The sequence below is a fragment of the Lontra canadensis genome, unplaced genomic scaffold, assembly GCF_010015895.1.
Source record: "Lontra canadensis isolate GAN:19392208 unplaced genomic scaffold, GSC_riverotter_1.0 scaffold118, whole genome shotgun sequence".
NCBI classification, from domain to species: domain Eukaryota; kingdom Metazoa; phylum Chordata; class Mammalia; order Carnivora; family Mustelidae; genus Lontra; species Lontra canadensis.
The window spans coordinates 456,681-481,787 of NW_022631112.1; the positions used below are offsets into that span (position 1 = coordinate 456,681).

The 25,107-nt window shown below is 47.0% G+C and overlaps 1 protein-coding gene across 1 annotated transcript in view; it reads right to left on the minus strand.

Moving 5' to 3' along the window:
• Positions 1 to 17,267: 17,267 nt before the first annotated feature.
• Positions 17,268 to 25,107, minus strand: part of WT1 (WT1 transcription factor) — a 48,779-nt gene continuing 40,939 nt past the window's right edge. Inside the window, exons 7-9 of the mRNA XM_032841014.1 lie at positions 21,835 to 21,924; positions 21,135 to 21,227; positions 17,268 to 18,658 (exon numbers count right to left, since the gene is read on the minus strand). Coding sequence (XP_032696905.1) covers positions 18,537 to 18,658; positions 21,135 to 21,227; positions 21,835 to 21,924 — 305 coding nt within the window. The 3' untranslated portion in view covers positions 17,268 to 18,536. The remainder of the gene's footprint in view (positions 18,659 to 21,134; positions 21,228 to 21,834; positions 21,925 to 25,107) is intronic.

The window sequence follows — 25,107 nt, forward strand, 5'->3', positions numbered from 1 at the left end:
CAAAGGCCTGGTAACCCCCGGGGATGTCTAGGCTTTATCGTCAGGGCAAAGGGCAGTGAGACGAGATGACCTGCATTTTAGAGAAGTTTTTCGTGGGTGGCTGCTGTGCTGGTATAGATGGGAATGGGCAGGACTGGTAGTGGAGAGAACAGTTAGGAGGTTGTTACAATAATCCAGAGACAGATGATGGGGGTGGGGTTCCCTAGACAAGTGGAGACAGTGTAGAAAGATTTAGATTTAGGACTGTCAGGGCTTGGTGATTGATTGGATGTTGGGTAAAGGCATAAGGAAGAAGGAGGAGACCAGGATGGCTCCCAGGTTTCTAGCTGGAGCCACTGAGGGAGGAGGAGGAGGCTTGAGGAATAAAATGATGGGTTCCATTTTGAACATGCTGACTTGCTGTTACCTGTGGGAGAACCAAGTGGAGATGCCTGGGAAGCAGTTGGCTACAGAGGTGTCATTGTGTCCATGTGAAGAGTAAATGAAATGTCCACAGAGTGCATTTAGCCCAGTGGCTTGCACAAAGTACATGCTCAGTAAATGTGAGGGATTAGTATTATTACTTTTATATCCAGTTCTGGGCTGTGCTTCAGTAAACCATGCCCTGAGAGCCACTGGGGGCAGGGGATGGGGACAAAAGGAAAGCAAGTAAATGCGGGGAGATCAGGGACAAGGGTGATTCTGCCGCTGCACGCATGTCCATGCTCTCACTCTGAGTGCCATCGATTAAGAGAGAAAAGGTAGACAGTTTGCCCGCTGAAGTTGGGGCATCAATTAGCATTAGCCAAATACAGAGAAAACAAAACTACCCTGAGTGCACGATGGTCCCTGGAGGAATCGGAAGGGAAGCTCCTCAGGCTGATCACTAAGATGAAGTCCAGGTTGGTTGGTTTTTAATGGGAAACTGTTGGGGGCAGGGGGGAGCAGCATCAGCAATGGCAGCCATGAGTTGATTCTCCTCTTAGTTCTGATTTTGACCCAGCATTGCCATCAAAGAGAGCTCTGTCTGCACATCTGGGCACACAGGCACTTGTAAGAAGACTGAGGCAATTTCTCCCGGTAGTTTAATATTCATACTTCCCCCTCACAGAGAGTAATTAATTAGTACTTGCCCCTCAGAGAGAGAAATTAATTTTTCCGGGCAAAAGTACCATTTGGGGGACGCCTGGGTGGCTCAGTTGGTTAAGCAGCTGCCTTCGGCTCAGGTCATGATCCCAGCGTCCTGGGATCGAGTCCAGCATCGGGCTCCTTGATCGGCAGGGAGCCTGCTTCTCCCTCTGCCTCTGCCTGCCATTCTGTCTGCCTGTGCTTGCTCTCTCTCCCTCTCTCTGACAAATAAATAAAATCTTTAAAAAAAAAAAAAAGTACCATTTGGTACAAGGAAAAACTGTATGATCTATGAGCTACTGGAGGAAATTTATTTCCTTTAAGTATTACCATTATGAAAGTAGCAACTTCGTAAGAGAAAAATGGAATTCAAGGAACATTAACCTCTAAATAGTGACAGCATTTCAAATTCCTGGCCTGCCTTCACTGTCACTAGGATAACTTTCGAAGTTGTGAGTACGAGGTCAGGCAATGCAATGAGAAATATCCAGAATCCAGTTGGTTGTTGTTTTCGTGGATTTCATGTGTTGCTGGGCTCCAAGACTGGAAAAATATTCAAAGAATGAAGGATTCTACCAAGTTTAAAGGTCTTTCAAACTAGAGCAGAGACATTTAAATATCTCAAGAATCAAAGAAATGCAAAATCCAGTCAAGTGATGAAGTGGTTGGCTGGGAGGTGTGCAGAATTCTGTGTGTACAGAGAACAATTGGGAATTGTAACTTGCATGGGGAGACACTGAGATACAGGACCGGAGATAAAGCTTGGTGAATCCCATCAGTCCAGTGGACAGTCCCGTAGTCAGCATCCAGACTCTATCAACCCTACCAAAGGTAACCCCAAAAATGTTTGGGAGTAATGAAGTTGTTTCTTCAGGTGGTAAAAGTTTCCTTAATTCTGAAACCTGGAGATTTTTTCATACAGAAGCATAGAGATGGCAAGGGAATTCAACAAACAAGCAAAAATATTAACATTTTTGTGTTAAGACATCACTACATGTTTTCGGACTTTAAGTGTAAAATTTAAGAGAACTTGGTATATTAGAGTTGACAGTCTGGTTTTGCAATTTTTTTTAAGGTGCTGTGCAAATAGATCATGCCAGGAGATCCTAATCCCTGTGAAACAGAGATTATAGCAAGAGACATCTTTGTCCGCTTTCATTTTCAAGAATTGCTTCGGTGCTTCTACACTAAGGATGGCTTGGGTTTTGCACTTAATTTTTTAAAAACTTTTTCTTGTGGAAAGTTTCAACATGCACAAAGGTAGAGAGAAAGAGATACTAAACCACCCTGTACTCAACACCCAACCTCAACAATTTTTAACATTTTTCTGTTCTTGTTTTATTTACTGACTCTATTGCATATGTTCTATTCCCTTCCTCCTCCTCAAGGATAATGACGCAGACATGAGGATTTTTTTAAACTAGGGTAAAATCAATGAGATGTACAGATTTTTAAGGGAAAAATTTGATGATTTTTGATAAATGTATACAAGTAAGTAATCAAAACCTCGATCAAGATACAGAACATTTCCATCACTCTAGAAAATTCCCTTATGCCCTCCTCCAGCTAATCTCCTCTCTCCATAGACAACCACGGTTCTGGTTTCTATCACCATCGAGTTATTTTGCCTTTTCTTGAGCTTCATATAAAAGAAATCATTCAGGGTTGTCTGGGTGACTCAGTCATTAAGCATCTGCCTTCAGCTCAGGTCATGATCCCAGGGTCTTGTTAAGATCTCAGAGTCCTGGGATCGAGCCCCGCATTGGGCTCCCTGCTCTGCGGGGAGCCTGCTTCTCCCTCTCCCACTCCCTCTGCTTGTGTTCCCTCTCTCACTGTGTCTCTGTCAAAAAAAAAAAAAAAAAAAATCTTAAAAAAAAAAAGGAATCATTCAGTAAGTTCTCTTTTGTGTCTGGTTTCTTTTACTCAAATTGCTTTTGAGATTCATCTGGATGGTTGCATCAATTAGTCATTCATTCCTTTTTATTGCTGACTAGTATTCCCTTATATGAATTTGCCACCATTTATTGACTCATTATCCTGTCGATGGACATTTGCGTTGTTTCTAATTTTTCACTATTGTGATTATAGGTGATATAAACATTCTCGTGTAATTCTTCCTGGTGATGCATGTTTTCATTTCTTTTGAGTGGATACTAAGGGGTGGAATTGTTGGGTCAGAGAATAGGTGTATATTTGACTTTATAAGGAACTACCAAAAAGTTTTCCAAAATGACTTTACCATTTTAAACTCTTACTAGCAGTGTATGAGAATTCCTGATGTTCCACATCTCTGTCAGTATTTGGTGTTGTTAGGGTTTTTTTCACTGTTCTAGCAAATGTGAAATGGCATCTCAATTGTTTGAGATTAATCTGCAAGTGTAAGTATGTGAGTGTGTATGTGCGTGTGTCAAGAAAGTCTTCCTATCAAATTTTTAAGTATGACCAAGGAAAATGATAGACTCTTTATTAAGGCATTTGAATTTATGAAGATATTTATTTTTCTTGTTAAATAGGAAACTGTCGATAGTTTCTACAAATCACATCTTCTATTCCTAGATTAAATTTCGTCTTACCATAGCGGACAATTCTTTTCATATGTGCTGTTTATTCTCACAGACACAATTTGATATACCGCTTTTGCATCTTTTCCCATGTAAAATTAGTTGAAATCGTTTGGTGGTAGGGGAGCAGGGTCAAGGTGGGGCTGTGTCCTTCTCAATTTAAAGATCAAAACCAAATTCAATTCATAGAATAGCCGCAGTTAACAGGCCCACCTCTGCTATTTGGGAAGAACTTGTGTAATAAAAAGGATTATTTATGGTGCTGTAGAAAGAGCAGTGGCTTGGGATGCAAAGAGAACAGCTCCAAATGCCAGCAGGCCGCTCACCGGCCTTCGGACCTGGCAAATTTCTCCACCTCTCTATGCTTCAGCATCTCCTTCATCCCAGAGCAAAGGGATGAATGGAGGACAGACACCCGGTAAATCCTGATGGCAAGACTGATGACTTAAGATAAAGTTTTCTGTAAAATGTGACCGGCAACTGCGGGTATCCACCAGGCACGGCATCTCCTGACACACTAAACCACTGGACATTCGTCTTTGAACATGGGATTAAGGTTCCCACCACGGAGGGGCTTAAAACAATAGAAATTTATCTCACAGTTCAGGAGGCCAGAAGTCTGAAATGAAGGTGCCAGAAGGACCAGTTGGGGGCTCAGAGGGAGAATCTGTTCATGCCTATCTCCTAGCTTCTCGCGGATGCCAGCAATGCTTGACGTCCTTTGGATTGTCATGACTTCAATCTCTGTTCTGTCTCCATGTGACGTTCTGTGTCTCTGTCTCTGTCTCCATCTTTTCTTCTCTCTTTTTCTTTTCCTTTTCTTCTGATGAGCACAGGAATCCTATTGGGTTAAGGACCCACCTACTCCAGTATAACCTCATCTTAACAAACTTTACATCCCCCATGAGGCTATTTTCAAATAAAGTCACATTCTGCGGTTCCAGGGAGGACACAACTTTTGGGGGCCACTATCCAAGCCGATACACACCCCTATATTGACACACCTTTGGAAACACCATTTGCAGTTATAAAACACGGGCCTCACACTCAGAAGACCGACATTCCAGTCCCTGTCTTGCCTGGAGCTGAATGACCTGGGAAAATCTACTTTACCTTTCTATGCCTCATCAGGAAAATGAAGTCAGTTCAGGTGGCCTCTAAAGTCTCTTTTAATGAAGCCATTCACAAGATTTGGGGACCCAATGGAGTTGCTTACATGCAGGGAAATGTGGGAAAGAACCATCAGGAAACCATGCCAGAGATGGGGAGAGGGTATAAGGACACAAACGGGTGGCATTGTTGGGGGGCACCCCAGCCTCACCGTGAATCTTGGTGGATGGGGGGCAGGTGCAGTCCTATCCCTGGGCGCCCAGGCTGCAGGTGCCCAGAGAGCAGATCTAAAGGTTTTACCTGCTAATTCTCACCATTCAAAGCCTCTGGCCTCTGGGATGGCTTTCGGCTGGAGCTTTTATTGGTTATTCAAGCTGTTCTTCTGAGCTGGCTTCTCTTTAACAATGGAGTTTATTACCATATAAATTGAAGACCTTGGTACACATTTTGGGAAATGTGGATTGATACCCCCCAGCAGGAATCAAGTGAACAGATTCCATTTACTGAAAGTTACCAGGCATTGTGGTAAGGACCCTCTGTGACCTCTTTCATTTTGTCCCTCAAAAAACTCTTTGAACCTGTGTGCCAGTCAATCAGTGTATTGCCGCTCAGCTCCAAACTCACCCTTCAGTACCTGCCTTGCAATGACTGACGGGACTCTGAGCCTGTCTTCTTCACCGTGACCACTGTGTGAAACTCCGTCAGTAGAGGGCAATGGAGGAACGTGATGGGAGGAAGAAGCGTCTCTTCCTGGTTGTGCTGTGCTCCTTGGCTTCTGCTGGCTGCCGCTGCTCCAGGCATTACACCCCTCCCCATGTGGGGGCCATCCAGGGGTGCTCTGCTCTACCCAGGGTACCCAGTCCCTAAGCAGCCTCACAACCCCTGCCCAGAGCCCAGTGACCACCTCACTGTGTCTTTCCTGCTGCAAACACTTAGGCCTCCCTGAGGCTCCCTAGCTCCCCTATGCACCTGCTCACCAGACCAGGTTTGTCTGTGCCCTGGAGGATGGTCTCTCATGGCCCTCCCAACACCGACACCACAAATCCTAGGCCAAGTTTCACCTGCCAGGAAGAAGACTCCCAGCATCCTACTTCCCTTTGCCCACCCACCTGGGCTCACCTGTCCCTGGCCACTGTATACCAGCTCTGGGCCAAACAGCCCAGCAAACGTCTCTGCCATCTGGTGGGCTACGACCTCCAAGTGAGTCTGAACCCCAGCCTCGAGGAAGGCCTCCCCACCCCAAGATCGTCCTTCCCTTGGGTACCTTCCCTCAGCTCTGGTGTACCCTCTAGAATTCTCTTCACATCTTTCTACTTATTGACCTCTCCATGCTTAATACTTCTTTATATTAAACCACCTCTGTTCAAATCACTGTGTGGTTTCTGCCTCCTGCTTGGACCCAGACTGATACAGGCAAGTACCGCTATTATTTCCTTCTTAGAGATAAGAGAATGCAATGAGCAGAGGCGAAATGACTTCCTTGGAACATGTGAGGAATGCAGCAGAGCTGGACGCAAACCCAGGCCCGTTGGTTCCAAAGCCTTCTATTTTCACCCCTCTGCTGAACTAACTAGGGATTGGTGTGAAGACATCACATGGGGGAGAGAGATGGGCTGACCTCCCCTCAGCCCTCCTTTCCCATGCTTTTATGTCTTGAGTATTCAGGCTAAAACAGGGGCCAAAAATGAAAAAGAAAAAAAAAAAAGGCCGGCTCTTAGGGGAAGGTTTCCAACAGTGATGAATGTCAATGGTCATCTCAAATGAAGGGCCAATATAAACATGAAGGAAAAGAAAAAAGAAAAAGAAATGTATTTAAAAATCACTTTCACGCATATTACATGTGGTCAATATCTTTCCAAATACACTTATTATGAGACTGATATTTGATTTTTGCCAATTTTCCCAGTTTTGTCTTAATCTGATAAAATGCCTCATTTCCCTAAAGAGACAACTAAAATCCCAGTTTGAGGGTCTTGCCTGTACTCTTACTTGGCTCAGAGTATCCATGTTTCTGGATGATGTATGTCCATTCAGCAATCAGGGGCGCAGGTCCCCACTGGGGCGCTCAGAGAGAACATGTAACAGCTTCCATATTCCTGGAAATGAGGCCCCAGGTTCCTCTTACAGTTTCTCCCTTGGGGATCACAGCAATGTGAGTCCTAATTAGCCTCAAAATAACAAATCCCAATATTAATGATCTTACTCAAGGGTTGTTCTGGTCTTCCAACTTCAGTAGGGAAAAAAAGTCCTGTGTGAGGATTAACCATTTCCTACTGATGAGACATGGTGAACTCTGACCTGTGAGTTAGGAGCCCTAGATTTGAGTCCTGGTTTTGCCACTCATTCTGTGGCCCTTCAAGTCGTTGTAAATGAAAGGACTGGATTCTAAGCTTCCTTCCAGTTCTATGGCTCTTTGACATGCAGACTCCTTTCAACTCCATTTAGTCGTAGCAAGTGAAACCCTGGCAGCTCCCATCACTGACGGCTCACAGGGCACCTGCCAAACCGCCAACCGCCTTAAATGCATTGTCTCATTTGATTCTCACTTTAAACCCATAAGGTAGGGGTGCCCGGGTGGCTCAGTCGGTTAAGCGTCTGCCTTCAGCTCGGGTCATGAACACAGGGTCCTAGGATCAAGCCCCACTTCAGGTTCCCTGCTCAGCAGGGAGCCTGCTTCTGCTTCTCTCTCTCTCCCTAATAAATAAAATCTTTAAAATTAAATAAATAAACCTATGGGGCACCTGGGTGGCTCAGTGGGTTAAGCCTCTGACTTTGGCTCGGGTCATGATCTCAGCGTCCTGGGATGGAGCCCCGCATAGGGCTCTCTGCTCAGTGGGGAGCCTGCTTCCCCCCCCACCCACCCACCGCCAGCTTGTGATCTTTCTCTGTCAAATAAATAAATAAAACCTTTTAAAACTTAAATAAATAAATAAACCTAGAAAAACTCACATTTTACAGGTTCAGAGGGGTTTGAACCTGGAAGTAATAAAGCTATAGCCACAAGTTCTCTCCCCAGATGGGTCACTGATTTTTTCCCAACCAAATAAATACCTTCCAAATAGGGTCCAGCAGAAGAAATGTGAAATTAGAGCCATCATTGATTTAAACAAGAAAAAGTCAGTATCAAACTCCGCTAGCTAACTGAGGATAAGGCAGTGGGTGGAAGTGGTCCGGGAGGTGGTGAGAATTGAAGTGGAGGAAAGAGACAAAATGGCACAGCCGGGTCCGTTAGGCACATGATCAAGTTAAATCCTTCCAGCAACCACAGAAGGTGAGCTTGCCATTCCCATTATGCAGATGAGGACGATGAGGTTCGGAGAGGTTAAGAAACTTGTACACACTTGTACACACCACCAGCCAGCAGCTAAGTCGCGTTCGGAACGCGTTTTGTTTTGCTCCTTCTATCACGCTGCAGTGGGAGGACATTTGGGAGGCAGAGATTTCAGGCCCTGAGCAATCATACATAGACTTATCAAGGCCAAGGCTGTGTCCACCGACAATGAAATAACTGGTCCTTTTGGTGCAAAGGAAGAAAAAAAGTGTTTCTTTAAAAAGTCGGTCCTTCCTTGACATTGGCTGAGCTGCGATCTCCTGCGTGGGTCCGAGGCCCCGCATCCCAGCAGGAGCTCTTTCTGGGCAAGGGAGGCTGCGCCCATGGGGGAGGAACCTGGGCTGTGACGACGGTCCCATCGGGGCTGACTTTAGGTTGGGCCCCAGTGAGGCTTTAGAATAGGCCTGTGGGAGGAAGCCGAAGAATATGGTATGAGGCAGGCACAAGGCCTGCACACACCAAGCCCTCTTCAAAACAGAGAGAAGCAAAGTGCTGTTCTACTTGTCTTTGGCCCCGTCTTTGAAGGCCAGAAGCTTACAAAGAACCAAAATGGGGCCTTCCTGGGAAAAGGGAATAACTGAACCGAGGACAAATACACTTGGTGCTGTAAGATGGCTCTCCAGAAAACAAACGAACAAAAGCAGTTCCGCTTTGTAGCACCTGCCAATTTCCATGGTATAAATACTTCCAACCCAAGCGACTACTGTTTTAACAACTGTCTTGCAAAAGTCTAATTTTTTTTTTTTTAAGTAGGTTCCACACCCAGCATGGAGCCCAATGCAGGGCTTTAACTCAACCCTGAGATCAAGAATGGAGCTGAGGTCAAGAGTTGGTTGCTTAACTAACAGAGCCACACAGGTGCCCCAACAAAATTCTAAATATTTACTCCTGTCTCACAAGCCAGTGGAAGCCAGCTTTACACACTACTGTGTAACCAGATCCAAGGGTGCGCCATCTTGAGAAAGCAGCAGTCTTTTTGGACAATGGCCCAGTTGCCCCCCCCCCTTCCCCACTATGGCTTTAGGTATACTAAGATATTCCCTATCTTTTTAATTTTTGCAGTTCCTTCTGCCTGGAACCTGGAATGTTCTTCCCTTCTCTTCCTTCTCAGAAACTCCTATGCATCCTTTAAGACCAGGCTGAAAAACACTCTGTTAAACCTTCCCAAAGCTCTTTAAGCAAAGCTCATGCTTGATCTTTTGCCCACGCTTGGACCATCAGTTTAAGTTCCTGCTTCTCCCACTAGACCATGAGGCTCTTGGGGAGAAGGCCATGCTTGCTTCATCTCTGAACTAGGGGTCAGGCACATAGAAGGCTCACGATATGTGTTTGCTAAGTGAATAAAATTATAAACTTCTCTCCGGTTTCATATTTGGCAGTGAGTGACATGACTCCTCAGCCTACATAGAATGTCTATTTCTCCAGAAGGTTCATGAAAGCTGTTCTAACGATAGTCATTGGGTGACAGTGGCCCATCCCAGCTCTGAAGGGATATTCTGGGAAGACCCAGGGTGAACCAAAAAAACAAACAAACAAAAAAAAAAACGTAGGGGGCTTTAAGGCTCAAAGTTGGTCCTTCTCTTAAGTACCCTCCCCTCAAACCTAAGAGGCTTCTATAGGGACCCCACTGCAGGGGAGTGTCATGCAGCGTGTCCCCTCGGGACTGCCATGAGAAGCCCAGCATCAGAGGACAGGGTGATCTCAGACTGCCGATCTCAAACTGGGAACTTCCAACCTGCCAGAGAGAAGTGGAAGGAAGGAATGGAAAGGGGAAGAGCAAGAGAGAAAGGAAGAAGAGTGACAGGAGAGAGTAGCAGTGTTCTCTCCATGCACCGGTGATAACAGTGCATCCCAGCAATGATAAAGTGAAGAAAATGAAAACACTGCTCTGGAGATTTCTAGAGCAGCTAACACAGCGCTAACTCGGCAATAACTCAGCCTGGTGAAAAGCAGCAGGGCATCCGCCATAGAAACAGCCCGTCCATGTCATGGCTTCTGTGCACTGTCTGGCGACGCTGGTTCGTTGAAACCACACCGTCCCCGCGCCCCCCGGGGCACCAGGAGTGGCGGCTAACCCAGGGGAGAGGTTGTGCAGGGTTGACGCTGATGAGGAGGTTTTTCGGAAAGACAAGCTACCCTTGACTGGATGCAGATGGCCGGGTGAAAAATGAAATCTGCCAGCAGAGGCTGCCTTTATCAGCTGTAGAGGCTCAGCAGGGACGAGACTTCCCCATGCCTGGCCCGCCAGAACGAGCCTCCGGTTTCAGCACCCTATCACAGACTGTCCTAATGAGTTCTTCTGATGGGAGGTGGGGGGCGCCAGGGGGCGGGGGGGGGGTGGGGGTGGGGAAGCCTGCACATATCTGCTTCTGGGAGTGCATCCTGGCAGTCTGGGGCATGGTACCGAACTCGCCTGGTGTTTGCATTCCATCTCCCAGAGCTGTAGGCAGGAATGCCTGCCGCAGGACAAGGGCTGAGACTCACCCGGGACTGAGTGCCCTGTCTATACTGGCCCGTCTAGCCGTCATTCTGGCCCCCTTTTTAATTTCCAACTGGGAGGCAGTGCCGAGAAAAGCCAAGAGGTTTCCCCCAGCACGCCAAGCCAGACCGATAGCCAGAAACCCAGGGGGTGCCCGCGGTATCGAAGATAAAACAAGAGCAAACGCTGCTGTATATTAAGTTGCTACTATGGGCCGAGCACCACATTGGCGCTTGGCCCCATGTAACCCGTCCAACTGTCCTATGAGGGCAATGCTATAGTCCCACCTTACAGATGAACAAAGAAAAGGTTAAGTCAACCTGTCCAGAGTCACAGAGCTGGTAAGTGACAGATCTGGGGAATGAAACCATGTGTCGTCTATTCACAGAGCCTAAAAGACAAGTGTGGAAGAAAGTGGGCAAAATGAAATGAGGTTTCTGGCGATTTGGCAGTGGATGGTCAGATAAATGAGTCAATTTTTCAGTTTCATCCAGGTTCTTTTTGTGTGTGTGGATTTTACTTTTTTGAGAGAGAGAGAGAGAGCGCGCACACACACAAGCAGGGGGAGGAGCAGAGGGAGAGGGAGAGAGAAAAATATCAAGCACATTCCCCACTGAGACTGGAGCCTAACCTGACCAGAGCTGAAACGTCAGACGCTTAACTGACTGAGCCACCCTGGTGCCCCATTTCATCCAGGTTTGGTAGCATCATGGAGATGACCATAATTTGAGAGCTGAATCTACCATTATGGATTAAACACACACACGCCATAAATTCATCCCAGAACCCATTTCCAGAGCTTTTTAATCACTGATGATTTTGGTTATTTGGTTATTTGATTTTGGTTATTTGAGCCACTGCTCTGCTCATCTGGGCACCTACCAGGCAATGCAGCCAGCAACTTAGATGGCAAGTTGTCTCCGAGGCCCCCAACTGGCCTGCAAACCCATAGAGTTCCCAATTCCTTGATATTGTCGCACTTGCCCACACACACCTGTGTTGAAGTCTTCTGAATACTTTTCCCCTTTCATTTGGGAAGCTGAACCTGCAGAAAGCACTTCGATGGGTTCAGAGAGGACCTTTACACAAAGGATGCCACAGGACCCTTGATGATGAGGGTAGGTCCTGCCCAGTCCCACCTGCCCACACCCTCCTCTCTGAGGTGACTGACAGGTGGGGAAGTGACCTTACATCACCAGTCCCTTCAACCTCCCGAGTTTCGTGGATCACACAAGGGAAATGGAGACAATTGTGTGACAAGAGGAATTTGGCCAGCTTCTCCCAGGGCAGCCCCCCCTCTTCTGTGCAGTGGGGAGGGACCATAACCTGCTGGTGGGGGTACCCCAGAGCCTGTTGGATGAACAGCCAGAGACCTGGCTGCCTCTGACTGAGGGTAGTTGGGCTAAGCACCTGCAAGGTCACCTTCTGTCTTCTGGCAAACCTGCAGGAGGTTCAGAAGGTGTTTGATGTCTCACAGGTGTGAAGGCAGAGCCTGTGCTCTTAGAGACTGTGTCATGCTGCTGGAATGTTCCTGCCTGCTGGAGGACATGTTCACCCCACGGTCTGCTTCAACAGCCCTCATCCTCTGCTCTGGGCCTTTCTGGGCTGCTCTCATCAGAGGTGAGTGGCTGGATCAGCAAACAGAACCATTCTGTCTTGTCTCTAGTGTTGGATGTTGCTAGAACACTTAGGGAATGGAGGAGTCTTTCAAAATTCACATCTCTTCAGCTGCCTCTTCTGAGGGCTCGGGGTCCCTGTCGAAAAGTGGTGGCAGCTTGTTTCCAGAAGGCAGCATCAGGAAACTTACTCAGAATGAATTTTGTGTTATCCACACAGTGAATTCAAAGGCATCTTTATCACGCAGCCCCACTTGATTATCTTCCCCCCATAAGATCTCCACAAACTCTGACCAAGCATCGCCGTGCCCTTCCTCCCTGGCTAGGGGAGAAGTTTGCTAGGGTTGAGGCTGGAAGGAAAGCTATGTCCCAAATTGAGGCCAGGGACATCGGTCATTATATTTTTAGACCTCGGAAAAATTGGTCTAAGAGGCATCTATGACAGTGTCCCTGGCCCTCTTCATTTGGATAGTAAGGACCCAATGACATCTTAGAAAAATGGAGGCTGCCTGCTGAGATGTGGGGACAGTCCTATGTACAGGACACATCCACAGGACTCCCCCTCCCCAACCATCACCAGAAACCAACAGCTTCCTCCTCAGGCCGTTCCCTCTGACGTTCAGCTCCTTGGGAAAGCAGGATGCTGCTTTTTAAAAGTACTCATTGACCTTGAACTTTTAAATGTGTTTCTCAATTTTCCCCTTTTATCACTGTCCGGCTCACATTATGCTATGTCATTTCTTAAGTTCCGGTATTTAATATAAAATACTGAATGAAAACATATTTTACAAAAGAGCTCTGCAACTGGAGATGTGGAGAGAGACCACCACGCCGATCAAGCATATCCTTTCTCCCCGCACCGGACAAACATTCCCAGTATCCGAACGAATAAGCGGGCAAGGCATTGGGATTGCTCCTCAGGTTTGTGGGGCCAACGGGTGTGGGGACAGAAGGATAAACAGGGTACAAGGAATGGGCTAAGAGTCAAAGTCGAGTGAGAATCTCAACTGTGCCATGTACAAGCTGGTTATATAAGCCGGTTGTATATTACCCTGTGGGACGTACTTCTTGGAACCTGTTTCTTCATCTGTAAAATGGGAATGTTCTCAGTAGAACTCCTGGCTCCATCCACACACAAAGGTCCAATAAATGGCCCCTGTTATGATCATTTGCCTGTTGGCACTTGAGCATCTCCGACGTGGGAGAGCCCTGGGTGTGTGTTCACAGTGCTGGCGCCGGTTCACGTGGGGGTCAGGCCCTGTCAGACAGAAGCCCCCTCTTCCTGTCAGACCTCCCTGACATCCACACTTCATCCCTCATCCCGTCTCATCCTTCTTGCCAGAGCTGTCTGTCTCCCTCTTTCCATCCCTCCTTCCCCCTTTCTCCGGAGTCCAGCTGCCTCCTCAGTGGCCCTCAGAATCCTTGCCGTGTCAGGCAATCCTTCTTACCCGGTGTCAACATCCCCAAAGCCCCTGGGACGCTGCAAGGGGAAAAGCTGCTTGTTTCAACCAACCCACCCTGCGCATTTATCTCGGCCCCATCTCCCCCGGCCCAGCCTTCAGTCCTCCCCTGCCCCATAAAAATATCTTGTTATCTCTTCAGCTCGCATGTGCTGATTTGGTCTGCCTCCGCTGCTTACATCTGTGATCTGTCTGAGGCTTCCCCTCATACCCGGCTGGCTTTCAGTCTGGGACTAAAGGCAGGGAGTCTCCAGAGTCCTGGGTCTTGGGTTTGCTCTCCTCTGTCTCTGAAAACCGGCCTTATTCAGGACTTGAGTAGACAGAGCTGTCTGCTGACTGGGCTGGAAACCCACCGGCCCCTTCCTCTGCTGTCTGGCTCTCTCCTTCTTTCTCAAGGCCAGTTCAAGAACAGAATCAGGGTTTCACTTGAAAAACGGAGAAAAGCCCGGCGCCCTCCCCTGAAGCAGCTGCTTTCTCAGTGCAAGAAACCAGACCAGGTGTGATCTTCATCATCATGAGCACTTAAACTTATTACGCTTTGCACAGATTTTAATCCCTTGACACATAACACGGTCATTAGAAGCAAAGACCTAAATGAAAAGGGCCAACACCTTTGAATTTTCTTAGGGATCTGTCTTCCTTCCTGTGGAAGCTTGCTTTCCCTTACTGTTGTAAGCATTTACCTGTGAGAAATTCTTAGTAGCCACTCAGCCAGCAGTGAGGCTTTGAAGAAAAATGCCCCCAGGTGAGAGCCACTGTTCTACACACACACACACACACACACACACACACACACACACACACACACAAAATCTCTCCCGGACACACCTGTTGGTCAAAGACCAGAAGTACAAACACTTGGCAGGGAGGAGAGGGTTCTAGAAGCCACTGCCTTTGCCCACTGGCACCCAAGGCACCAAGCAAGTGGTTCTCGGTAGGAGCAGGACATGGGGAATTCCTGCCTGTCAGCAAGGCTGCTGGCTCACAGGGAGTCAGTTCTCTCCAAAGCCACAGAATTCCAGGTTGTGGGTGTCAGGGAGGTTGAGGGCTGCTTTGGTGATGTGGACCATGGAAGGCATAGCACACTTCATCTCGCCCAGGGAGGCCTCCCTGCTTGTGGCGGTCACCAACAGAGGATGGGGAGACCTGGTTGGAAACCAGAACTCCCCATGGGTTCTCCCGGATCCACCGGGGTAACACCTGTAGCATGAGCGTCCCTACCCACAGCTCCACAGGCCACCGCTGCACAGCCCTGGGGCCATCTTCCCTGGCTGCTCCCTCTCTGGGCTAGACAGGTTCAGTGTGGCCCCAGGACTGTCAAGAGCAAATCTCATCAGTCACCTTTCAGCAAGCATTTATTGAGCCCACTCTCTAGGTCCTTGCTATGGAAAGGGCAGTTTATGGCCCAGCTGGGAGCTTCTAAGAAATGCAGACTCTCAGGCCCTGCCCCAGTGCTTCCAAAGCTGAGTACGCCCCTTGGCGATCCCTCACGTGATGCCCATGGTCACTGAAGGTTGAGAAGGCCTTTCTCTAAGTAACCCAGGAGAGGCAGATCCGCTCCTATCCAGCGGCTCATGGTCCGGCTGGGAAGACCGTGTTCACAGATCTGAAACAGTGGAGGGAGTGCGAGTCTATGTCACTGAGCCTGACTGGTGGGTACAGGACATCAAGACCAAGTCCTGCCTCAGCTTCTCGTTTGTAAAGTGGCAATGAAACTTGACTCGTTGACCTTGCAGATCGTCCTAGATGGGAAAGCGCTATACCCACCGAAGTTACAATTTATTGTTACAGACTTAGAATGCAACACAAGTTCAGACATGAGGGGGCTACAGAGGACTGCAACAGTCTGAGTAATCCAGCAAAGGAGAAGGGGGCTTTCAAAGACATTGAACCATATACTGAACTAGATAGACACTCTAGTCAAGCAAGAGGGGAAAACGCACATTTTGACACACGAACCAAACACAACCTCACTGGAGGTACAGAGAGCTCCCCCCGACCAACTTTCCCTGACTTTCACCCTGACGATCGACTGAGGCTCAGATCCGTAAGTCTCAGAGGCACACACTCACTGCCACCCAGAGCCTCACAGAAGACACAGAGCGAGCAGATGTCGTCTCTGTGCAGATGTCAGCAAGAGCCGTCTTGCTGTAAACCTCACCTCTGCTTGGGGGTATAGGAAAATAGATTTGTCTTTTTTTTTTTTTTAAGATTATTTATTTATTTATTTGACAGACAGAGATCACAAGCAGGCTCCCCACTGAACAGAGAGCCCAATGCGGGGATCAATCCCAGGACCCTGAGATCATGACCCGAGCCGAAGGCAGAGGCTTTAACCTACTGAGCTACCCAGGCACCCTGGATTTGTCATTTTGCAGGGCTGACCAATGAAGATGGCTCGACAATGCCAGGAAACATACACAGGGCAGAGCTAAAGGAAATTAGCAGGTGAGTTCTTAGCTAATTAGTTTCCTAGGTAATGCTTCTCAAGCCTTTGCTTTGTCCTAGATCTTTTCTTTTCTCTTCTCTTTTCATTCCCTTCCCTTCCTCTTTCTTCCTTCTTCTCTTTCTTTTTTAAATTTAATCTTCACAAAAATCCTATCAAGCAGGGGAATCTTTTGTTCCTACCTTGCAGAAGAGGAAACTAGGGATTTAGGATTTGAACCCAGGTTGGTCAGTGACCTTAGCTGTCGCCTGTTAAACCGCTAAGGCAGTGTGAGAATCTCTGGTCTTCCTCCTGCGGTTGAGACAATGTGGCTTTGCTGTCGTTGTGAGACCTGGCTCGCTCTGACTTGCTGACGTTGGCCATGCTTGTCCTGAGCTTCTCCAGAGAAATGCTGTCTTCTGGCAGGAAAAGATAAAACTGGCTGATACAAATGAGTCACCATACTAGCTATAATTAACAATGATGCAAGAGCCAGATGCAAACGAAGAGGGGGCCTCAGGACCTGACTTTTAGACGGCCCAAACTCTTAGCTGCTGGAGAGTCTCCGTGGCAGAGCAGCTGTCTGCTCTGGGTACGCTATGGAGGAAGACGTGAAACCTGGGCGCAGGCGCATTCCAAGCTACTGGAGCTGGGAAGGGCACCACCAAGTCAACCTCCTTATTTACAGCTCAGAGACCATACACCAGAACCAGAAAAAGAGTTTATAGTTTATACATAATGTAGACCTTTGCATTTACACCCGGCTGCCCTGGAAAGTCTAAGCACTTTTCCACCTACCGAGCTGATTTCTAACAACCACAGACGGCAACTCAGTTGTGCTAGGTGTTCAAAGTGTTCAGCCTCTGGCCTCCCAACTGCTGTATGTACCTGTGAACTTTCCAGACAAAGCCCAGTCATCATTAGCATCCCTAGTCTCATTTGCTGACCTGGAATCTTGTATCACTTGTTAGGGATACAAGGATAGCCTGATTAAATTCACCAAGCCCTCCATAAAGGCATCTGACCACAGCGCGAACACCATCACCCGGGGAGGCTGGCTGCTTCCAGGATGGATAACTGCTTCCTGGGGTTCGTGACCTTTGATGTCCCATAGCATCTTCTTACCTGTTTAAGACAGTCTCAACCCTTCTTAAGATTTGAACACAATGCAGCTGATACAATCTTGCCACTTTCCTTTTGAAGAGACTTTAATTGAGAGTGAAGTGAAAAATGCAGGTTACATTTTTAGTGTTATCATTGATATGTTGTAAGATCAACACCAAAACAGTGATGCATCTAACATTTACACATTTCCTAAGTTTAGTTGTCAAAGAGCAAATCATGATCAGATATATACATTTACACAATAATTTCAAGCAACAGTAAATAATAAACACCCTCCTTTAGCACACATGCACACACACACACACTCACACACACTCAACCACCCTTAATGGATTTCCTCACACTAGTAAGTCTCATCTTGCCACATACACTGTTAGACTCAAAGTTACTTAACAACAGTCTTATCAGTGGGGATGCTGGACCAGCCCAATTTTCTTCTAGAATCACTTTAATTTTTACAACTTGAAGCCACATACCCAACACGGTCTGTACATTCTAAGGACACCCTAGATGATAAAAATGAATTCCACTTCCTTTGTGTGAGGAGAGATGTACATCTCTGAAGAGGAATGTGATTACAACTCCAAAAAGTCAAAAATAAACCCCAAATCTCAGATCTCCAAGCACAGCTTAACAGCATTGTGCTAGTGTTAACATTGAATTAGCTCAACGGGAAGATTCTTTTTGATTTCTCTACAGAGGTACTGGTTAGTTCTGATTCTTTCTTAGGCTGCTTGAAACACACATGTCTCTTAAGGGGCCTGGGAGCAGTACATCGCGCTGTCCAGGTTAGCGGCCTGCCTAGCCTCCGAAATGTCAGACAGGGCTCAGCCCCGGTGCCTTGCTCTCTGATTTATTTCTGGCTGTTAGTAAGTGGAAACCATGACAAAGTTTACATTAGCAGACACATACACATGCCCCAGCCTGTAAATATTCTATGATGGAAAATGGTACAATGACTCCATTCCTAGTGAAAAGGAGCGTAAAAGGAGAAGAGGGGGCGGGGGTAACGTTACCAATAATGGCTCTTCTCCCAGTGGAAAACCCAGACCAAATGGCAGAGATGGGCTTTGAACTAACTGGACTTTGTCAGCCACTTCTCCAGGGTCTCTGGAAAAGCAAGCCAAGCAGAGCCCAGCGGCCTGGGGCAAACCTGGCGGGATCCAGCAGCACAGCCATCTTGTCTTGGAAGCTGGTTGAAGAAGACCACCGGCCATTTCCTTCTTAGAGAGGTGAGTGAGGAGGAATTTTAAAGTCAGATTTGAAAGGAGTTCACACACCGTCCTGCCTGGGACACAGACATGTCCCCCGGTCAGACCCCCTCAAAGCGCCAGCTGGAGTTTGGTCATGTTTCTCTGGTGCATGTTGTGATGGCGGACTAATTCGTCTGAGCGGGCAAACTTTTTCTGACAACTGGGCCACCGACAGCTGAAGGGCTTTTCACCTGTTGACACAATTGCCGGTCAGAGACACTTGCGGCAGAGAGACTGGGCACAAGTTCAACTCTCAAAGTTCTGAGTTAAATCATCCCAAGGCACTCACCCCCCATCAACACAACCCCCGGCCAGTTCTTTCCCTAGGCTAACAAATCGGGCTCATTTCATGGGCAGCCTTGGAATGGCAGCACCTCTGGACCCTTCAGGATTAAATGACTGTAGAAAGTATGAAATATTATTAAGTCAGAGGACTGGGGAAATGACAGGAAAGGAAAGAGACTAGTTAATCAAAATGGGCAATTCATATGTAATCGAGGGGAAAACATTTGTTTCAACCTTTGCTCTTAGACCATTTTGTGAATTGCATAGATGTTTCCCCTCCACTGTCTTCCCAGGGAATCCAGCTTCAGTGGGCTGCAGGAGCTCAGGTTCATGACCCTGGGTATTACTGATGGATCGCCCTCCTGTAGTAGAGCTGGGACTGTAGCTTACATATCTCTGTCTGTGTCAATATTCTGGATGGGCTGCGTATTTTAAAATAAGTCATTGATACCACTTGGCAGGGTATTTGCTTCCTTTACCTTCAAGTGTTCCTCAGAGCATAATCCCTGTTCTAGTAGAGGCGTGGTTTTAAGATTTTTAATGAGCTTGCCAAAAGATCGAGACCTCCCCACCTAAGGAGCTCTCAGAAGTTCCTTCCAAGCCTCATTCTGGACAGGAAGGATAATCAGCATTTATGAAATGCCTAGTATATGCCAGCCTTGTGCTGGGTATCTTCTGTATACTTTATTTCACGTATCCCTTACAACAGCTCTGCAAGACAAGCATTAGTATGCCCACTCTGGAGCTGAGGCTAGACCACTAGCAAGGGCAGACCCAAGCAGGATTTAATCCCTGGGCCTGTCTGTTCCTAAGCCCATGGGCTTGGCAGGATCCCCCCTCCCAGGCCTGGCCCTAATGGAGATAGAGCTGTGTGTGTCTTTTTCCCAAGTAAAAATGCCTCAGGAGCCAATCTCTGTCCAACCAAGGAGAACTTCCCAGGATATTGTTGGTCCCACTTTGGCTCCTCTGAGAACTACTGGTTGGCACAAGCAGGGAGCAATGTCTCAGGGGAGGCACTGTTTCAGGGTCAGAACTAGGGGCTGATCAAAATAGGGTAAAACAGTCTGCCAGTGGCGTGGGTCATTTTGCACATATGCCTATAGACACAGGGTTAGAGGAGGAGGGGGCCTGGATATAAGGGATGATAATTTTCTCACCAAATTATGAGCTCAGGACTAAGAAAAAGAAGAAACACGAGAGGCACCTGAGAAGGGCAAAAGAGAGGCCTGTCCCATCAACTCTGGGGTGGGCACAGGTTTATAAATGCAGCCTATTGGGGATGAGAATCTGCTACTTCATGGGGGCTCACAACCTCATGTTTTCCTTCATCTCCAACTCACTATTCCTCTGCTCTTCCTGATCTGACCCTTGGCTATCCCTCCCAACCTCCAGCCACGCTGTCAAAGGTCATGTTCTAATGGGCAAAGCCCAACCCTTTCTCTCATTGGTCTTCACTCTCCTCAGTCTCTCAACGGCACTCAGCTTTGCTGACCTTGGCTCTCTTCCTGATTTCTACCCTCCCTGGGCTGTGAGACAAACCTACGCTTTCTCCAAAAAAGAAAGCCATGGGACGTGGTGGGCTGGGAGCAGAAGGAATTGGGATTGCTACTTACTAGCTTTGGGACTGTAGACAAGTCATTTCATCACTACGGGCCTCAGTCTCCTCATCTGAAAAATGGGGATAAAACATGCCTACCTTCCTCTTCTTACAAGGATGTTGCAAAGATACAGCGAGATAACCCTAAGCCTTGACCCTCCTTCCAAAGCTAGAAAATACACAGCAAAGGTGGTGCTACTTTCATTAGGAATCACACCAAGCTTGTGGAAAAGCAAAAAGTTTCAGCGACCAGTGAATAAATGCCCTGTTCCCCTCTCTACACTAGTAAAGAGGGAATAATATCCACATGCTGATATGAGTTTGGCAGAAACCATGTCTGCTCCTGGGACATTAACTTTTAGCCCAGCAAGGATTCAGGCCTCTGAAAATAGTGTCATGAAATGTGAGCTCTCCAGAGAGTAAATATTTGGCTTGTGAGAATTTCTGCTGTTTTTCTGTAAAGTTGATGATCTTATCAAATGGAGCGACACGGTGTAATGCAGCAAACTGGGAACAGTGGGGACCTAGCTCCTCTCCTCCTTTCTTTCTGGACACACAGTAAAGGAGTGTTCTTTGCATTTCTCCCTTCTGCTCTGTAGTTCCCAGCCCCATCCCTTCTGAAACAATGTTATTAAAGAGAGCCCTGCACTGTTCTTTCTCTTGCTACACCTGCTCAGAACTTTTACACTCATCTTTTCCCATCTCTCCCAATACAAACAACTTCATTCAACAGTATTTTTTTAAAAAAAATAATGAAAAATAAATGTGAAGAAAAGTTTACGCACTTGTTTTACCTGTATGAGTCCTGGTGTGGGTCTTCAGGTGGTCAGACCGGGAGAACTTTCGCTGACAAGTTTTACACTGGAATGGTTTCACACCTAAATGGACAGAGAAGGTCTAGCCGCAGCCCTAACAATGTGGGAGCATAGGGAGGCCCCCGGGGCCAGCTTCCTGGAGGTGGCCAGAGGAGATGGGCCTTTCCAGCCCCCTGTGATGATGTCTGCATCTCTTTCAGATGTCCCCCGCACCCCAGGCCTGGCATGGACCACCTGATTCTATACAGTAATCCCTGAAGACCTGCTTCTGTCTGGGGAGCAGCTAACCCTTAACCACAAACGTCCAGATTCCCACTAGAGTCTCGGCTGTGTCCAAGACTGAAAAAGTGAATCACACACTACAAATTGATCGTGCTCTCCACCACCCTGTTGTTCACTGCTACTCAGCGTATCATCAGGAAATGGCTAGTGGGAGCCCACTATTCTGTGGTCTGCAGGAGAAATGTGGGATGTTTCATTGTCTTTTTTTTTTTTTCCCCTCCTTAAGAAAAGGAAAATCTCCAGTGGTGGGGGAGGGGGGCATACTTATTGGGAAAAGCTAAGCAAATGGCTAACCCTCTCACATCCATATTCAACAATAAAGAGAATCACAAAGTCAACTGCAACCCAAGAGAACATACTGCCAGCAACGAGAAGGGAGCCTACAAACCTGTGTGTCTCCTTTGGTGTCTTTTGAGTTGGTCTGAACGAGAAAACCTGCGTTCACAGTCCTTGAAGTCACACTGGTATGGTTTCTCACCTTGGGGAAGACACATAATCCATTTGAAAATGCTGCTGGAAATGGGGATCTCATGAAAGGCAATCTCTCCTGCTGGGAATGAGGGATCTCCAAGAGCCTAAGGCACTCTGGTAGACTGCGGTAGGGTGCTGCTATGTGAGGCTCAAGGCCTTCCTGCACACGGGGTCCTGGACAGTGAGTGGAGAGTGGGGGATGAGTTGAATGAGGATAGGTCCCTCATCTCTGAGTTGTAAGTGGACAGGAGCTCAGGTTCTGGTGTCAGACACTAGGGTCCCAACCAGCTCTGCCACTTCAAGCTCTGGGTGAAGAGCCATTTCCTTATTGAGAAAGGGGGCTACTAGTCTCACAGCTTTGAAGGATTCATGAATAGCTTGAGCCAGGCCAGCCACATAAAGGGCTTCTTTGCCCAGTGCCAAGCACACAGGCACTGCTCGAGAAATACTGGTAGAGAATCTTTAGAAAAATAATAAACCAAAAACGTCTTAACTCTTCAACTGAGTTGGAGGCAAAATTCTGGAATGCGTATGCCTTGGAGCTGGCCCCAGGTAATAAATGTTTTATGTTTTATGGTCTGAAGATTTGGTGTTCTCTGCCACTGACTTCTCATTCCTGGATCAAGCCTAAACAGCTCCATGCTTGTGAGACACTCAAGTGAAACCAGGAACCGAAGTATCTAGAAAGGCTTCGGTATTCCTTTATCCAAGAGAAGTCAGTAGTGGGATTGCACAAACTTCTGCCTCTGAAGGGAGAAGCCCCACCCCTGTCCTTGCTAGAGAAAGTTCAGCCAAATACTGGGAACAAAGCTCCATGAGTGCACTGAGTGACCTTGGGCCTGCCCACCTTCTTATGAGAATTCTGAGTCACCAGTGTTCTGGGATGGAGAGCAAGCCATCCCAGGACCAGCTGTTCTTTCTGTTAAAAGGCATTCCCGCGTTGCCTGTCTGGCCTCATATCCTCTGTTTCCCTGATTAATCTCTATTCCTGCTATACCAGAGCTCACCATTCCCTAAATCTGCCTTGCACTTTGCTTACACCAAATGCCCTTTGTCCTTATCTCCACATTTCTCCCTGTCACCAAGTCTATGGTACGTCCCTTGCCAATGCCACCTGCTTCTTCTGTGATGCCTTCTTGGAAATTTCATGATCAGTTTGAAAGCCCTTCATTCCCTCGGTACAGAACATATTACAGAACATCTAACTTGGTAGACTGGGTCCGTGGCTACCTTCCTGCAGGGGCTGGAAAATCCTGGGGGCAGGAAACTTTCCTTCACTTCGTATTTATATCTGGCCCAGTGCCTTATACTTCAACAACCGTACTCAGTCTACTTTCTTTTTGGTGCCTTTCTGCTTCTGCTCCTTCTTTGCTTCCTCTTCCGTGCCCTACTAACCCTTTGATAGCAAGCCCAAGCCCTTCCTCCTTCTGGGATGACTTTGGCTCAAATCAGCAAATCTTCTCAGCTAACTCCAGCCTCTGGTTTAGCACATTGTCACATACTCTCTTAGTCCCTTTTCATACGTGAATCCTAGCTGCAAAACAGACTATCACCTCTCTGAGAAGGGGGTTTATGACTTGCAGTGAAAAGGCACAAGTGCAGGTTCTGCTTCCACTATATTTTACCCACATGATAACTGGTCAGTGTGTGGGGATTAAATGAAAGAATGCATGTAGAGAGTCTGGCACACAAAAAATATTTGATATAAAAGTACTTAATACAACAGTCTTACTACTGTCATGTGTGATAAGAAAAGCTTGCATTCTTCCAAGAAAAGGGCTCCAGAACTGTTAAATACAGACTGCTCTCCTTGTCTTCTGCAAAGAGGAGCTTCTTAAAGCCATCAGAGGGTGTGGGGGTCATGGCTACCTTGCCCACTGCTTGCCCCTCACACACACAACTCCCCCTCCCTGCTTTTCTAAGTGTCTCTTCCCCAGTCAAGGTTTCTACAACCATATTGCCTCCAGTGTATTCCCTTGCATTTCTCTAGCCACAATTTTTCTTTATCATTTTCTTAATAGACTTCATAAATGCTTTTCAAACGATCTCATTTGGGAAACATGTAAAAATATAACAGGTCCCCAGTTCTCTCATCTTTAGCCTTGGAGCCTGTGGTCTACTGAGTGCAGACTCAGGTTTGTTCTAGAACTGCATCCTCCAGACACAACAACTTAGCAAAATCCAATGATCCAAAGAGATGTGAATACAGCTCGTCTCTTCTTCAGCTTCCCCAGAGCAAAATAAGCAGCAATAACAAAATAGTAAGGGTAACTGTAACAATAAAACTGCCCTTCCAGTTATGGGAAAAAACAGTGCCAGCTCCCCTGTAGGAAAGCCTGGCTTCTCACTGCTTCTCACTCAGTCTTCCCTGCAGTGGTAACCCGACCACACTCTCGTCCAGTGCCCACAAGGAAAAGAGCAAACTTTTGTGAAATGGCTGCTCACACTCAAGGTAGCCAATGACCAGACGAGGCCAATTCTCTTTCTCAGAGGAAGTTAAGATCCCTTAGCCTGTGGGAAAATCCTATTTTCCTTAACACATCACCGAAAATCATTTTTTTTTTAAGATTGAAAACAAAAATTAAACCTCCAAATCCATTTTCCCGTTCCTATCTGGTCGGTTGTTACTAACCCAAACAGTTCAGTTTTGCTTTGGACCACCTCTCTTTAAGTCTTACTGACTTGCTCATCAATCTCTCAAAACTGTCTGATTACCAAACTCCCGGAATAGGTCCTCTCTCTTTAGAGATGCTAATAGTATTCTAATAGTTACACTATTGTTTATTCAGACCTATTGACATACAGACTATACTAGGTGCTTCATAGCTAATGCCTTGCATTTAATTTGATTTTAAAAGTTAATCTAGGGGCACCTGGGTGGCTCAGTTGATTGAAACCTCTGCCTTCAGCTTGGGTCATGATCGCAGGGTCCTGGGATGGAGCCCCACATCCGGCTGTCTGCTTGGCAGGCAGTCTGCTTCCTCCTCTCTCTCTGCCTGCCTCTCTGCCTACTTGTGATCTCTGTCTGTCAATTTAATAAATAAAATCTTTTTAAAAATAAATTAAATAAATAAATAAATAAATAAAATAAAATAAAAGTTAATCTAGACTTTGGGCACCGGGGTGCCTCAGTCAGTTAAGTGTCCAACTCTTAATTTCAGCTCAGATCATCATCTCAGGTCATGAGATT